The 16,089-nt window shown below is 42.3% G+C and overlaps 1 protein-coding gene across 1 annotated transcript in view; it reads right to left on the reverse strand.

Moving 5' to 3' along the window:
• pdhx (pyruvate dehydrogenase complex component X) overlaps positions 1–16,089 on the reverse strand; it is a 257,338-nt gene that overhangs the window by 209,634 nt on the left and 31,615 nt on the right. Inside the window, exon 2 of the mRNA XM_063062249.1 lies at positions 1,103–1,186. Coding sequence (XP_062918319.1) covers positions 1,103–1,186 — 84 coding nt within the window. The remainder of the gene's footprint in view (positions 1–1,102; positions 1,187–16,089) is intronic.

Genomic DNA, 16,089 nt, shown 5'->3' on the forward strand with positions numbered 1-16,089 from the left:
GGTTACACAGATTCAAAATGACTTTTTTTTAAATATCCTCAATTCCTCATCTTACCCCACCCCCCCCCAACCTTTTTAATCTGGCCTCTTTCTCCTCCTTTCCAGTCTTGATGAAGAGTCTTGGCCCAAAAAGCTGGTTGTTTATTTTTCTCCTTAGATGCTGCTTTACCTTCTGAGTTCCTCCAGCATTTTGTGTGTGTTGATTTAAAAAAAAGGTTAGGATTCATTATTGTAAAGATACCATACAGAATGCCACACAAACAGCATAAAATGCTGTGTGCAACAGAATGTCATCTATGTTGATCTATCCAAGTATTAAGCATTTCTTCGTAGGAGAGTGTGATATAATACCTAGACATCATTATTGCTTTTTCAGAAGTCCAGCATTACCTATTGGAAACTATGTGCTTCAGACAAGCATTGGAAAAGGCAGAGTCAATGTTTTTAACCTCATACTTCGCTCCCTTGCTTCTCTAGAGACACAAGAGAAACTGCAGATGAAAGAAACCTAGATTAACACACACAAAATGCTGAAAGAACTCAGCAAGTCAGGCAGTATCTACGGAATGACATAAACAGGCAACACTTCAGGCTAAGTCTTGTTATCAGGACACTTCTTCGGCTACTGTTTCAAGTTATTAGTATTCTCATCATATTTAACCCACCCCTCTCCACCCCCCCCCCCGAATCAATCAGTGTCATGTGAAGCCATGGGAGAAGGTGGTGGATGGTCATACGAACAGCTGGTGCATATCACAAGTCCTGGTTATGCAACCACTGATGCCAAACAGACAATCTCTAAAGAGTATTGCTAATAACTGGGGTCACCCATCTTGAAAAGGCACTGCCCAAAGGCGGCAATAGCAAACCACTGACAGTAGGCAGACAATCTCTGAAGAGTATGATAATGGCTGGGGTCACCCTGCCCAGAGAAAGATCTGTAGAAAAGTCATGGTCATGGCAAGATTATGATTGCCTATGTCATATGACATGGCACATAACAAACAAAGGAATATTTGATATGTTAATACCAACAGCAATAGAACAGTAAATTAACAACCTGTGGAAAAAACAAAACTATAATACTACAAAGGAGCCTCACCTTCCTTTTTCAGCCATTTTACAATGTTCCCCTTTTCCATTGTTGGTGACAGTGCAGGCATTAACACTTGAATTGGAGCAACACCTACAAGAGATAAAGAGACTAATTAACCACGCAGGGTATTTTTAAAAGTCTTCTGTAGCCCAAACTGATGAATAGCTCAAAACAGTGTCAACACAAATGAACAAGTTACTGTTGAAAAGCAGTTCGAACGCAAAAGCTCCAAACGTTGAAGTACTTTTTCTTACAGTTTAGAAACCCTAATCACCATTATAATTTTGCTTGTATTTTTGTAAAATATTCCATTTACCCATTCCACCTTAAAACATTTGTTATTTTCCCTCAGCTGTCTCATACAGGTGTCCCCCGCTTTTTGAAACCTCACAGTTACGAAAGACCTACATTAGTACCCTGTTTTCGCTAACAGAAGGTGTTTTCACTGTTACGAAAAAGCAGCGCGCGATAGAAGTCAGCGCGCGCCCCAAGCCGCCGTTCTCCCCCCAGATTCGGAACTGCATTCTCGCCGGTATTGATTAATCACGTGCCTGTGAGCAGCCGTTAGCAAGATGAGTTCTATGGTATCGGAAAAGCCTAAAAGAGCTCATCAGGGTGTTACACTTAGCGTAAAACTAGACATAATTAAGCCTTTTTATTGTGGTGAATGAAGTAAGGATTAAGTGAGTTTGGCTTGTGGAAGCTGAAGAAGATGATGTTGAAGAGGTTTTGGCATCCCATGACCAAGAACTGATAGATGAAGAGCTGATGCAATTGGAAGAGGAAAGAATAACAATCAAAACCGAATGAGTAATGATAAAGTACGTCTTTAATTCTGAAAGGGTACGTCGGTTTAGGGGATATTTGCAGGATGGTTTGAGTGCTTACAAAGAACTGTATGATAGAAAAATGCGCGAGGCTCAGCAGTCAAGCAAGCCTTCCACATCAGTCACAGCAGACGACGAACCTCGACCTTCGACATCGAGGCAAGCAGAGATAGAAGAAGATGAGCTGCCTGCTCTAATGGGAACAGACGACGAGATGACACCCCAGTGTCCCACCACCCCAGCCCCCAGGCCGCGGACAGATACCGATTCGCGGAGAGTGCAGCAGTAGCCAAGACACACACAGAACATCTTTAACAAAAAAGCCGAAATAAACATGCTAATTAATTGGGTGCCGCCCAATACGTAATTGTTGGCCCAGGTCAGAGGCGATGCAATCGGCAATCGGCACTGATCTGGGCCGACAATTACGTGCGGGGCGGCACCTAATTAATTAGCATGTTTATTTCGGCTTTTTTCTTAAAGATGTGCTGTGCGCCTCCCGGCTACCGCTGCACGCTTCGCGGATCAGTATTGGTTCGCTGCCCGGAGGGTGGGGGCCACTGCACCACCCAAACTCCGACGACTCAGTCTAACATACCACCATCAGTGTGCTCCACGCTTTCCCAATTCCGGTAAGTGACACTACACTGTACACACATTATTTCAGCTTTATATCAGCTGTGTATTTTTATGTGTTATTTGGTATGACTTGGCAGCTTCATAGCTTAAAGATTACTAGAGAGCACCTGCGCCATGTTTTTGCTGACGGCGCTTGCGTGAGATTTTCGCTACGGAGAACAGTTCAGGCAATGATTGCGGTAAAGTATTTCTACTTTATGTAAGCTGTGTATTTATCATATCATTCCTGCTTTTAGCCCGTTCCTTAGTTAGAGCCTTCAGCGTTTTGGGAATCGAGGGAGAGAGGAAGAGGAGAGCCATCCGCAGTACCACCGATGCGGCAGAGAGGGCCTCAAGATGGCTGTGGCCCAAAAGAGGGGAGCCATGGAGTCATAAGTAGCTAGCCATCCGGACACAAGCTGGGGTCTGATCAGCCCCAGCTGGGTCACCTGGAGGAGGTTGTATGATGTTGAAAGACCCGAAACACCCGATGATTCCAGGAACGTCACTGAGGATGTGTCCAGAAGCATCAATAGATGTATGTACACAGCAGTATGTTATTGTTACTTTAGGTTTTATGTGTTATTTGGCATGATTTGGTAGGTTTTTTTGGGTCTGCGAACGCTCATAAAATTTTCCCATATAAACAAATGGTAATTGCTTCTTTGCTTTACGACATTTCGGCTTACGAACCGTTTCATAGGAATGCTCTACCTTCGGATGGCGAGGGAAACCTGTATCTGCAAATGCCAAGTATCCCAAATAGATTTGAAAGATAAGTATTTTTCTGAATATGAAGAGATACATGAAGCATAATTGGCAAAAGCTCATTTTAAGTGGAGATATTCATTCATTTTCATCCCAGATCATATTCACCCAGGGACCAGGAAATTTGCTCTGTTCTACAATCTCTGTTTCACAATATCAGCTGCTCTTTATACAGCTGCAATACGTCTTCCCGAATGTTATTTAATGTTTGTTTGAGCATAAATGTCGGGAAGTCATGATGCAGCTGTATATCACTTTTGTTCGTGTAAATTTGGAGTATGAAATTTGCCCTATCATTCAAAAATTTTTTCGATTCCAATTACTCTTTCTAAATGAAAGATGTTGGCCAAAGCAACTGACATGGTTACTTGCTACATCTGCCTTTTTTTATTGGTAACATGGAACTGCCCTTGTTCCAGGCTTCCCTTCCCATTCCAAGTGTTTCTCAAAGACACTGATGACTGGACCCTCACAGAATTCTAATTATCTCGCTTACTGCCAATTTCCACCCTGTCCTCGTATTTGAATGGTCCACCTCGACAACCCTTCCCCTTCTGGATCTCTCAGGAGAAAGTCAAGCTTTTGCAACTGTCAGATTCACACAACTGCCTTCATTATATATCCTCCAACAATGCCTACTGCAAGGACACATTTCTTTTCTTTCCCAGTTTCTTTCTCTGTCACATTTGTACCAATGATGAGGCCTTCCACTCTGAGCCTGTGAAATGTCTTTCTTCCTGAAATGTGACTTCCCCTCTGTCGCAGTGGATGGAACTCTGAATTACATTCAACAAAGTAGTTTCTCGGGTACTCAGTTTCCGCCCCACCAGTCTTCACATTCAATGCATTAGGTTTCACAGTTTGTCTCATCTACAACATTCCATCACCAGTAACATCTTCCACTTTTTGAATTTCACAGATAGTGTTCACTTTGTGATTCCCTGGTCTGCCCTTCTGTTCATACTCACCACTGGCCTTATGGCACCTTTCTTTACAACCAGAGGACAGACAAAAATTAACTATTGAGCATTCCGCATTCCAGTGACCCAAGCAACTATCCAGGCAATTTATTTGCACTTCTTCTAATCTAATGTACTGCATTCGGTATTCGAGCTGACCAACTGGGTGGCTGTGGCTGCAGCCCTTGGCTTCTGGACTGGCTTCACTCGCTTTGGCAGCTCGCAGCTGGAACTCACTTTTGGAAATTCTGCAATTTGACGCTTAAAATTAAGAGTGTTATTTGTTTGGTTTTTGTTGTTTATGTGATTTGCCCTTTTTTTGCATGCTTGATGGTCTTGTTGTATGAGACTTTTTGTTTAAACAGGTTCTATGCTGTTTCTTTGTTTTATGGCTGCCTGCAAGAAGATAAATCTCAAGGTTCTATACTGTATAGATACTTTCATAATAAATATACTTTGAACTTTGACATCCTCTGTAATGGATAAACTAAATACAAACTGGGCGATCACTTTGCAGAGCTCCTACCCTTAGTCCAGAGGGATGATCCTCAGTATTGTGATGCATTCTCAATCTCTTTTCTGTTTTAGTCCTTCTGTTTCTGACCTCCTTCATTACCACCTTATGTTCTTCTATGCATTTTACACCTTCTGGAACGGACAACGAATTTACCACTTTCAGGTAGACTGTTCCATTATCATGCTTGTAAACCTTTATCACATTACTTTAAAATGCCTAACTAACTGTTAATTCTTTTTCTGCTTAGCACCTTATCTTATTTCCATGACATCTTCCGTTATGCAAGTCACTCCTGCTCCTTGCTCAGCGTGGAAGACTCTACACTCTCCACTCTTCCCTGTTGTGTTGAGGGCTTCCTGACCTGAAATGACCTGACTTGAATTTCCATACCAACTGCTTGATTGGCTGGGTTCTGTTCATTCTTTCTGCAAACATTTTGCTGTATCAAAGACCAAAAACAGACTGCAAAATTGTATAACTTTGAGCCTTAAAAACAGCTGAAATAGCTCTACTTCAGGCCTTTTTAAAGTTGTTTTGCTTAATTTCACAGATTTCTCTTCAATCAATACTTTTAGCACCTCCCTTCCAACTGCAATCGTTTTTCTAAAAAATTACAGTGTCACAGTAGCATTACGAGTGCACAGATATAAATATTAGAAAGAATAAAAAATAAGTTACCACTAACAATCTAACAAGAAGGGGTCATCACTTCCCTGGCTATAGGTTGACTCATTATAGCAGGGGTCCCCAACCTTTTTTGCACCGCGGACCGGTTTAATATTGACAATATTCTTGCGGACCGGCCGACCGCGGGGGAGTGTTAATCACGACCGGAATGTAGGTGATAAGTCAACTATAAATCACTTATCAGTGGCTAATACACTCAATTTTGTTTCTAAAAAGGGTTTATCTAACTAATTTAATATTAAACACACAGCGCATATTTTCCTCCCATGAATATACTGATAAGTCAATTATAAGTCATAAGGGGCTTCCTTATGTCCAGTCTATTCCACAATTTAGTTTTCGTTGCATTCATTGCAGAAAACTCCGCTTCGCAGAGATATGAAGTTGGAAATGGAAGCAACGTTTTCAGTGCTTTCGTGGCTATCTCAGGATATTCAGCCTTGACTTTGATCCAGAATGCCGGCAGAGATGTTATGTCAAACATACTTCTCAGCCCGTCGTCATTTGCAAGCTCGAGGAGTTGATCTTCTTCCTGCGCTGACACGGATGATTCACCGGGGACCCATTCCTTTATGCAACCCATTCCTTTGCACGTCTTGGGTCATTTGTGGTTGGGAAGTAACGCTCGAATTCTGTCGACAGCGAAGATAGGTGTTCACGCACCAGTTATCAGCCTCAGTCTCTCCCAAATTCCCAGCTAACATGTCAAATATGCCCCTATCCACTCGCCATCCCCACAGTTCCAGTTTGGCTGTGAAAGCAGAGACTTGATCTGCCAACTTGAAGACAGTTGTCATTCTCCCCTGAAATGACAAATTGAGTTCATTGAGCAGCTTGAAGATGTCACACAGATTAGCGAGTTTTGCTATCCACTCCTCGGCACTGAAGTGTGCTGCCATTGGTGACTTTTTTTCCTGAAAAAAATCTCTGTAGCGGCTCTCTTAACTCAAAAACCCTGGCCAGGGCTCTCCTCCTTGATAGCCACCTGTCTTCAGTGTGTAAGAGAAGGTGTTTGTGCTCTGCATCCATTTCCTCGCAAAGCTGCTCAAACAGACGTGAGTTAAGGGCTTTTATTTTGATGTGATTGATAACTTCAACAATGTCACTCAATACGCTGTTTTTCGGTGAGCCAGCATTTCCGTGTGTGTGACACAGTGTGTAGACTGGAATTCAGGAGCAACCTCTTTGACTCGGGTAGTGAAACTAGACTCATTAAGCCGTTCCAACAGCTGTGCTTCGATGTCCTCCGCTATGTCATCGATTCTCCTTGAAACTGTGGTAGCTGAAGGAGAAACCTGTGCCATCTTGTTAGCTGCAGCTTCTCCCAACAGTTCACGGCACGCGTCCTTGGCAGCAGGCAGAATCAATTCTTCACCAACAGTGAAAGGCTTCTTAGCCTTAGCAATACGGCTAGCCACTAAGTACGACGCTCTCAGAGCAGCAGCATTTGTGGAGGTGGTGTCTCTCAGCACTTGCTCCTGTCCCGCTTGCTCACGTTTTTTCCGCTCAAAAAAACTCAACGGGTTTGTCTTTAAGTGCAGGGTGCTTGGACTCAAGGTGTCGAAGCAGTTTTGAGGGCTTCATTGCCTCATTAGACAGCTTGTCTCCACATATCACACACAGGGGGCTTGGAGCATGCTAGTCACCAGTAGCAATAAAGCCATATTTTATGTACGACTCGTCGTATTTTCTGTTGAAGGAAGCTTTCTTTTTTTTTTGCAGTCTTGGCCTCAGCTGTCTCTGCGTTATCATAATCCCTTGGCCTTTTATGTCCCCTAACATCTCTTCCAAAGAAACTCTCAAGCGATGTTTGTTTTTTAGTCATCAAGTAGTTGTACGTTAATGACCGACTGATGACCTCGCATGCATTCAAGTTCAACAGTGGGCGTGACAGGGAATGAGGAAAGGTGCAGCTGGCTCATATTGTTTCCTCACGGCCCGGTAGCACATGCCTTGCGGCCCGGTGGTTGGGGATCACTGCATTATAGAGCCTAATGGCCGAGGGTAAGAATGACCTCATATAGTGCTCTTTGGAGCAGCGCAGTTGTCTTAGTCTATTACTAAAAGTGCTCCTCTGTTCAGCCAAGGTGGCATGCAGAGAGTGAGAAACATTGTCCAGAATTGCCAGGATTTTCTGTAGGGCCCTTAGTTCTACCACAGGCTCCAGTCTGTCCAGTTTGACTCCTGAAACAGAGCCAGCCTTTCTAACCAGTTTATTAAGCCTGTTGACACCACCCATGTTAATGCCATTGTCCCAGCACACCACCGCATAGAAGATTGCACTGGTGGCAACAGACTGGTAGAACATGTGAAGGAGAAGCCTGTTAACTCCAAAGGACCTCAGTCTCCTCAGCAAGTAGAGGTGACTCTGGCCCTTCTTGTACACAGCCTCTGTGTTGGTGCTTATCATTGTGTGGCTAAGTATAGCTCCAATATATATTTAAATTTGCTGATGATACCATAATTGTTAGCCGAAATAAAAGATAATGACAAATTAGCATACAGGAGGGAGATTGAAAATTCTGTTGAATGGTGCCAAAACAACAACCTCTCAATATCAGATAAACCAAAGATCCTATTATTGACTAAAAGAGAAAGAAGCCAGAGGTCTATGAATAGTTCTCATCAGAGGAACAAAGGTGGAGAGGATCAGTGGCTTTAAGTTCCTCGGCATTATCTTATCAGCACATGTCATCACAAAGAAGACATGACAGCACCTCTACTTTCTTAGAAGTTTGTGTAGATTCAGCATACACCAAAAATTTTGACAAACTTTTATTGTTGCACAGTTGAGTATATCCTAACTGGTTACACCACAGCCTGGTATGGAAACACCAAAGGCCAGGAACAGAAAAGGCTACAAAAATTGGTGAAAACAGCTCAGTCCATCACAGGCAAAACCCTCTCCATCACTGAGTGCATAGAGCACTGCCACAAGAAAGCAGCATCCATCATCAAGGATCACCACCATCAAGAACATGCCCTCCTTTCACTACTACCTGAGGTCCCACACCAGTAGGTTCAGGAACAGTTATTACCCTACAACCATCAGGCTCCTGTACCGATGTGGATAACATCATTCAACATAATTGATTCTGCGACCTAAAGACTCACTTTCAAGCACTCTTTACAAATCCTATCTTTTATTTGTACACTCTACCTCCTTTTGCACATTAGTTGTTTGTCAGTCTTTGTCTATGTATAGTTTTCCATAAAATGCTATTGTAATTTTTTTCCTGTAAATGCCCGCAACAAAGTGAATTGCAACGTAGTATGTGGTAGCATATATGCACGTTCCTAATAAATTTACTTTGAACATTCTGATAACTACTTCATCTGCTTTCTCCCAAATATTACTGTCTCTAAGGACCCAACCTATCCTCCCTTCACGGCGCTGGCTTTCTTTCCCAGCCATCTGGGCTAACAGTCTCATCAGATTTCTTTCTAGCTGACATAGACTGCTGCTAATACATCCATCAGAGTGTGTGCATTGGTGTACTCAGAAGGTAATCCACAGGGTTTAGCATCAATGAGATGCCCATGTACAACACACACAAAATGTTGGAAGAACTCAGCAGGTCAAGCACCATCTATGGAAATGAATAAACATCAACGTTTCAGGCTGAGACCTTTCTTCAGGACTAGAAAGAAAGGGGGAAGAGACCAGAATAAAAAAGTAAGAGGAGGGGAAGGAGGATAACCAGAAGGTGATAGGTGAAGCCAGGTGAGTAGGACAGATAAAGGGCCAGAGTGGAAGGAGTCTGATCGGAGAGGAGAGTAGATGATAGAAGAAAGCGAAGTGATGTGGGGGAGCCAGGGAAGGGTTACACAGCTAAGAAGCCAGAGTGGGGAATAGGAGAAGGGGTGAGGGAGGGAAAACTCTTTTACCAGATGGGGAAATTGGTATTCATGCCTTCAGGTTGGAGGTTACCCAGACGGAATACAAGGTGGCTTCATCTTGGCACAAGAGGAAGCCAAGGACCAACATGTTGGAATGAGAATGGGAATCAGAATCGGAATTAAAATCTTTGCCCATCAGGAAATCTCACTTTTGGCTGATGGAGCGGAGGTACTCAACAGAGATGACCATGTGGTGTTATTGCAAAATGTTTAAGTGTTGATTCTAACAACTATTTAAAACAAAACTACTCACATCTTTGAGAAGTAGCAATGAGGGTGACGAGTAATTACAATCTTACACTAGTGATTGCCATCTGTATGCATTCATCAACTGATATGAGCCTTGCAAACCACGGGAATTAAATTGGTAAAGGCGCAAAAAAAGGAAAAGAAACATCCTGTTTGCCTGCTGCGGATATGTGAAATTCCATTCATTAGAGCCAAAATTCTTCACCTTTGTAAGCTTGAAATTCACAACAAAAAGTTTTTAGAAAGAGCAAATTAGAAGCATCCTCAGAAATGTCTAGTTCTAGGGCATTAGCATTATTCACACTGAATTGATCATTTATAATTTATTATTAGTGATAACTAATTCAAATATCAGCAGTTACATCTTTTTTTTGGATTCTTGCAGAAAACAGTCATGTGATGTCAATTGGGATAGGCCAAATCAAGGCCTTGTATAGTTCTCACAATTCTGTGCAATTAACAATCCAAACTGATTATCATGCAGCATTATTTCGCAAAGATCCTAAAATGGAACTCAACATATTTAACAGACGAAAACAAAATTGATTAGCAGGGATTGTCACAGCTTCAAATGCTCTCCATTCCTGTGACCAAAATATCAATAATCTAACAAAAGATGCAGAACCTTGTACAAATTCTCTCAAGCTGGCACTGGCAGTGGTGGAGGGTGGGAGGGGCAGGGGGTAGGGTGCTGCACTGAGGGTGATGACATCTTTCAAATTAACCATTTACATCTCACTTTAATGCAAAATAACTTATTTTGCAGGGAAGATTTCCCTCTGAAGTTCTGGCTAATATTTATCAGTCAGACATCAGTAATGTCTGGTCATATTATTGTGCTTTGTGGAACCTTGCTATGTCCATTTGGCTGACCCCAGAGTTACATTCAACATGTTAAAATGCTACAATTCCCAAAAGAGGCGTGAATCAAACAGTTCAGCAATATAGAGGTTTACATTATTTTTAATCAAGGAAAATACAATTATTCTTGGGATCTTCTAAATTAAATTGGTTAATTATCCCAATACAGCAGAACCAGATTTAATATCACTGACATATGTTAAGAAATTTGTTGTTTTGTGGCAGTAGTACATTGCAAGACATAATAAAATGAGCAAATAAAGGGTAAAATGAAACAAAAATTACTCAATTCAATCAGTAAGCTTGATGGAATCATTCTGCAAAAATATTAGACACAACAGGACTGCCCTGTTTCTCTACACCGCTCGGATATCATTAAGTTAATTCTTCATCTTCCAATTGCAACCGCTGGTGACTTCTGTACGGACACTTTTTATTTCACACAGAACACATGCGCCCCCTGCTGATGAATCGCAGCTGTAGTAGGAATGTAACAAGCTGATTTTATGACAAATCTCCACAACTAACCCGAATATGATAAATTTAACACAGCTAAAGAGAAAACATATAAGTGGGTATGGTAAGCGAGGAAATGGAGAAATTGGTCTACATGTCCCCGAGTTAAACCATTTGTCAGATTTTACTGACAGACGCCATTAGTTTTGGTAGCAGTGCTTCCGGCATTCGTCCTGACTGTTGACCAATTTCCTCTGTTCCTTCCTTAATATTACCTAATTTGTATTGTTTTATTTTGGCCAAGTTAAATTTACATTAACTATTTGAATTCAACTGTGCTCCAAAAGTTGGTGAAAATTGTCAGGAAATCATTATTATATTTATACTTCAGTTTCAGTCTATCAGTAGAGAGAATATTTCAATTCTGTTGACTTTCCTATCTCTATAATCACCTTCAACCATACTTGAAACTTGGAAGTGTGGTTTCATCACCTCACCACTGATAATTACACCATCCCTTGCTGCAGCACTCTCCTTTCAGAAATCCCTCTGTAAAGTACTTTTCAAAACTTGAGCACTTGGCCAAACTTTCAGTCAACTGTCTTATCACTTTATGGAATTTGGTGTCAAATATCGATCAAGAATACTCCTAACTGAACTTGGGGAAAGTTTACTACATTTAATCCACTATACAAATGCCTCTTGTACAAGAACCTCACCTACGATAAAATTCAACGTACATTATTATCAAAGTCAGTCAGTCAGTCAGTGGGTGCTGTCCTGAATCCGGGCTTGGCAGCTATGCACCTCCATCTGCTTCCATCTTGTGCTCTAGGAAGAGGTACAGTTGGCGTTTCGGGCCGAGACCCTTCGTCAGGATGAGATGGATGGGAGGTGTATGGAGGGATACGGTCCGGTGCAGGTCAGTGGGACTAGGCAGAAAATGGTTCGGCACAGCCAAGAATGGCCAAAAGGCCTGTTTCTGTGCTGTAGTTTTCCATGGTTCTATGGTTCTTGTTGGCATCCTCACGCTAACTCTCTAACTGCTTCCACTCGCTCACTGACTAGATTGCCTTGATTACCGCTCATCCTCATGAATCTCCATCAGAGAACCCCAGCCCCGTCCTCTTCACAAGTTTCTTTTGTCTCCTTCTCAGTTCTGCTGAATTAATTTTGATGTGAAACCTTGCTCCTTTTTCTGTTTCCATGGATACTGGACAACTTGCTGAATATTTTTGGCGTTTTGTTTTTTTCCAGCATCAGCAGTTTTTTCAATATTTCATATCCAAGTCTGCAATGTCAGCTGCAGAGAAATGGACGGATGAGATCAACAATGAGATCCCATGGCCAGGAAGGTGGTTCTGCCACACTCTGTGGAGAGCAAAGGGCACGACAAGGCACAAAATGGTCATCCAGTGCAACCAAGGGAGACCCCAGCAGTGATGACTACTCATACCACTGGACCTAGATTTCCAAAGTCCTTTTCCATTTAAAAAAACATTCAAAATCACAGGTTTCTTTGACATCATCAAATGCAATGGAAAGCCAACCAATTCAGTGGAGAACGAAGTTTTATACAGAAACCAAAGGGGGCCGGGTCCCCTTTGTTCCCACTTCTGCACTTCAAGAATTGTAGAAAAAATAATTGTTTGTCCATGATCATTAGTATTGAAGTATGCTTAATTTCTTACTCTGACTTAACTATCCCAATGATTTAATTTTATTAACCGAGATTATGTTATGTCTACATTCAACCTGAAATTTCCCATTTTAAAGCGATCAAGATAACACCATAAGACAAAGGAGCAGAAGTAGGCCATTTGGCCCATCGAGTCTGCTCCGCCATTTTATCATGAGCTGATCCATTCTCCTATTTAGTCCTACTCCCCCACCTTCTCACCATAACCTTTGATGCCCTGGCTACTCAGATACCTATCAATCTCTGCCTTAACTACACCCAATGACTTGGCTTCCACTGCTGCCCATGGCAACAAATTCCATAGATTCACCACCCTCTGACTAAAAAAATTTCTTCGCATTTCTGTTCTGAATGGGCGCCCTTCAATCCTTACGTCATGCCCTCTCGTACTAGACTCCCCCATCATGGGAAACAACTTTGCCATATCCACTCTGTCCATGCCTTTCAACATTCCAAATGTTTCTGAGGTCTCCCCTCATTCTTCTAAACTCCAAGGAATACAGTCCAAGAGCGGACAAACGTTCCTCATATGTTAACCCTCTCATTCCCGGAATCATTCTAGTGAATCTTCTCTGTACCCTCTCCAACGTGAGCACATCCTTTCTTAAATAAGGAGACCAAAACTGCCCACGGTACTCCAAGTGAGGTCTCACCAGCGCCATATAGAGCCTCAACATCACATCCCTGCTCCTATACTCTATTCCTCTAGAAATGAATACCAACATTGCATTCGCCTTCTTCACTACTGACTCAACCTGGATGTTAACTTTAAGGGTATCCTGTATGAGGACTCCCAAGTCCCGTTGCATCTCAGAACTTTGAATTCTTTCCCCATTTAAATAATAGTCTGCCCGTTTATTACTTCTGCCAAAGTGCATAACCATACACTTTCCAACATTGTACTTCATTTGCCACTTTGCCCATTCTTCCAATCTATCCAAGTCTCTCGGCAGACTCTCCGTTTCCTCAACACCACCAGCCCCTTCACCTATCTTCGTATCGTCAGCAAACTTAGCCACAAAGCCATCTATTCCATAATACAAATCGTTGATGTACAACGTAAAAAGAAGCGGCCCCAGCACGGACCCCTGTAGAACACCAGTGATAACCGGCAGCCAACCAGCATAGGATCCCTTTATTCCCACTCTCTGTTTCCTGCCAATCAGCCAACACTCTATCCACGTATGTAACTTTCCCGTAATTCCATGGGGTCTTATCTTGTTAAATAGCCTCATGTGTGGCACCTTGTCAAAGGCCTTCTGAAAATCCAAATATACAACATTTTCCCTTGCAGCTCCCTTGTCTAGCCTATTGGTAATTTCCTGAAAAAATTGTAATAGGTTTGTCAGGTAGGATTTTCCTTTAAGGAATCCATGCTGAGTTCTGCCTATCTTGACATATGCCTCCAGGTACTCTGTAACCTCATCATTGACAATCGACTCCAACAACTTCCCAACCACCGACGTCAAGCTAACAGGTCTATAATTTCCTTTTTGCTTCCTTGCCCCCTTCTTAGCGGAGTGACATTTGCAATCTTCCAGTCTTCCGGAACCATGCCAGAATCTATCGACTTTTAAAAGATCATCGCTAATGCCTCCGCAGTCTCCACAGCTACTTCCTTCAGAACACGTGCATTCCATCTGGTCTGGGAGAATTTATCTACCTTTAGACTATTCAGCTTCCTGAGTACTTTCTCTGTCGTAATTATGACTCCGCACACTTCTCTTCCCTGCCACCCTTGAGTGTCCGGTATACTGCTGATGTCTTCCTCAGTGAAGACTGATGCAAAATACTCGTTCAGTTTCTCTGCCATCTCCTTATTTTCCATTACAATTTCTCCAGCATCATTTTCTATCGGTCCTATATCTACTTTCACCTGTCTTTTACTCTTTATATACTTGAAAAAGCTTTTAGTATCCTCTTTGATATTATTTGCTAGCTTCCTTTCATAGTTAAATCTTTTCCCTCTTAATGACCTTCTTAGTTTCCTTTTGTAAGATTTTAAAAACTTCCCAATCCTCTGTCATCCCCACTAATTTTTGCTTCCTTGTATGCCCTCTCCTTTGCTTTAACTTTGGCTTTGACTTCTCTTGTCAACCACGGTTGCATCCTTTTCCATTCGAAAATTTCTTCTTTTTTGGAATATACCTGTCTTGCACCTTCCTCACTTCTCGCATAAACTCCAGCCACTGCTGCTCTGCCATCTTTCCTGCCAGTGTCCCTTCCCAGTCAACTTTGGCCAGTTCCTCTCTCATGCCACTGTAATTTTCTTTACTCCACTGAAATACTAACACATCAGATTTCTGCTTCTCTTTTTCAAATTTCACAGTGAACTCATGTTATGATCACTGCCTCCTAAGGGTTCCTTCACTTCAATCTCTCTAATCCCCTCCGGTTCATTACACAATACCCAATCCAGTACAGCCGATCCCCTAGTGGGCTCAACAACAAGCTGTTCTAAAAAGCCATCTCGCAGACATTCTACAAATTCTCTCTCTTGAGATCCAGTGCCGATCTGATTTTCCCAATCCACTCACATGTTAAAATCCCCCACAATTATCATAACACTGCCCTTCTGACAAGCCTTTTCTATTTCCCCTTGTAATTTGTAGTTCACATCCCTGCAGCTGTTTGGAGGCCTATAAATAACTGCCATCAGGGTCCTATTACCCCTGCGATTTCTTAGCTCAACCCATAAAGATTCTGCACCTTCCGATCCTATATCACCTCTTTCTAATGATTTAATATCATTTCTTACCAATAAAGCCACGCTTCCCCCTCTGCCTACCTTCCTATCTTTCCGATACACCGTGTATCTTTGGACGTTCAGCTCCCAGAGACATGCATCCTTTAGCCACGTCTCAGTGATGGCCACAATATCATACCTGCCAGTCTGTAGCTGTACGACAAGATCATCCACCTTATTCCTTATGCTGTGTGCATTTAAGTATAACACCTTAAGACCAGTATTCGCTTTGATTTCACTGCAACTTTATTGCACTGCAACTCATCCCAATGGCTACAAATTTGCCCCATCATCTGCCTGTCTTTCCTGACATCTTTACTGCTCACTATCTTAGACTTATTTCTGTTTTCTCCTTCCTCCGCTCTGTCATTCCGGTTCTCATCCCCCTGCCAAATTAGTTTAAACTCTCCCTAACAGCTCTATTAAACTTTCCCGCCAGGATATTGGTCCCCTTCGGGTTCAGGTGTAACCTGTCCGTTTTGTACAGGTCATACTTCCTCCAGAAGAGATCCCAATTATCCAAGAATCTGAAGCCCTGCCTCCTATTACGTACATTTACATACAGCATCTTTAGTCTTGCATTCTTTGCACTTTTGAATTTTGCCTCTGTGGTACAATTTAACTCGTTGCTCTGTTGTACCCAATCACTGATTTTTCCTCCCGTAAGTTCATGTTACACCCATCATCTACTTGTAATCCTGCTGGC

The sequence above is a fragment of the Mobula hypostoma genome, chromosome 11, assembly GCF_963921235.1.
Source record: "Mobula hypostoma chromosome 11, sMobHyp1.1, whole genome shotgun sequence".
Lineage (NCBI taxonomy): Eukaryota > Metazoa > Chordata > Chondrichthyes > Myliobatiformes > Myliobatidae > Mobula > Mobula hypostoma.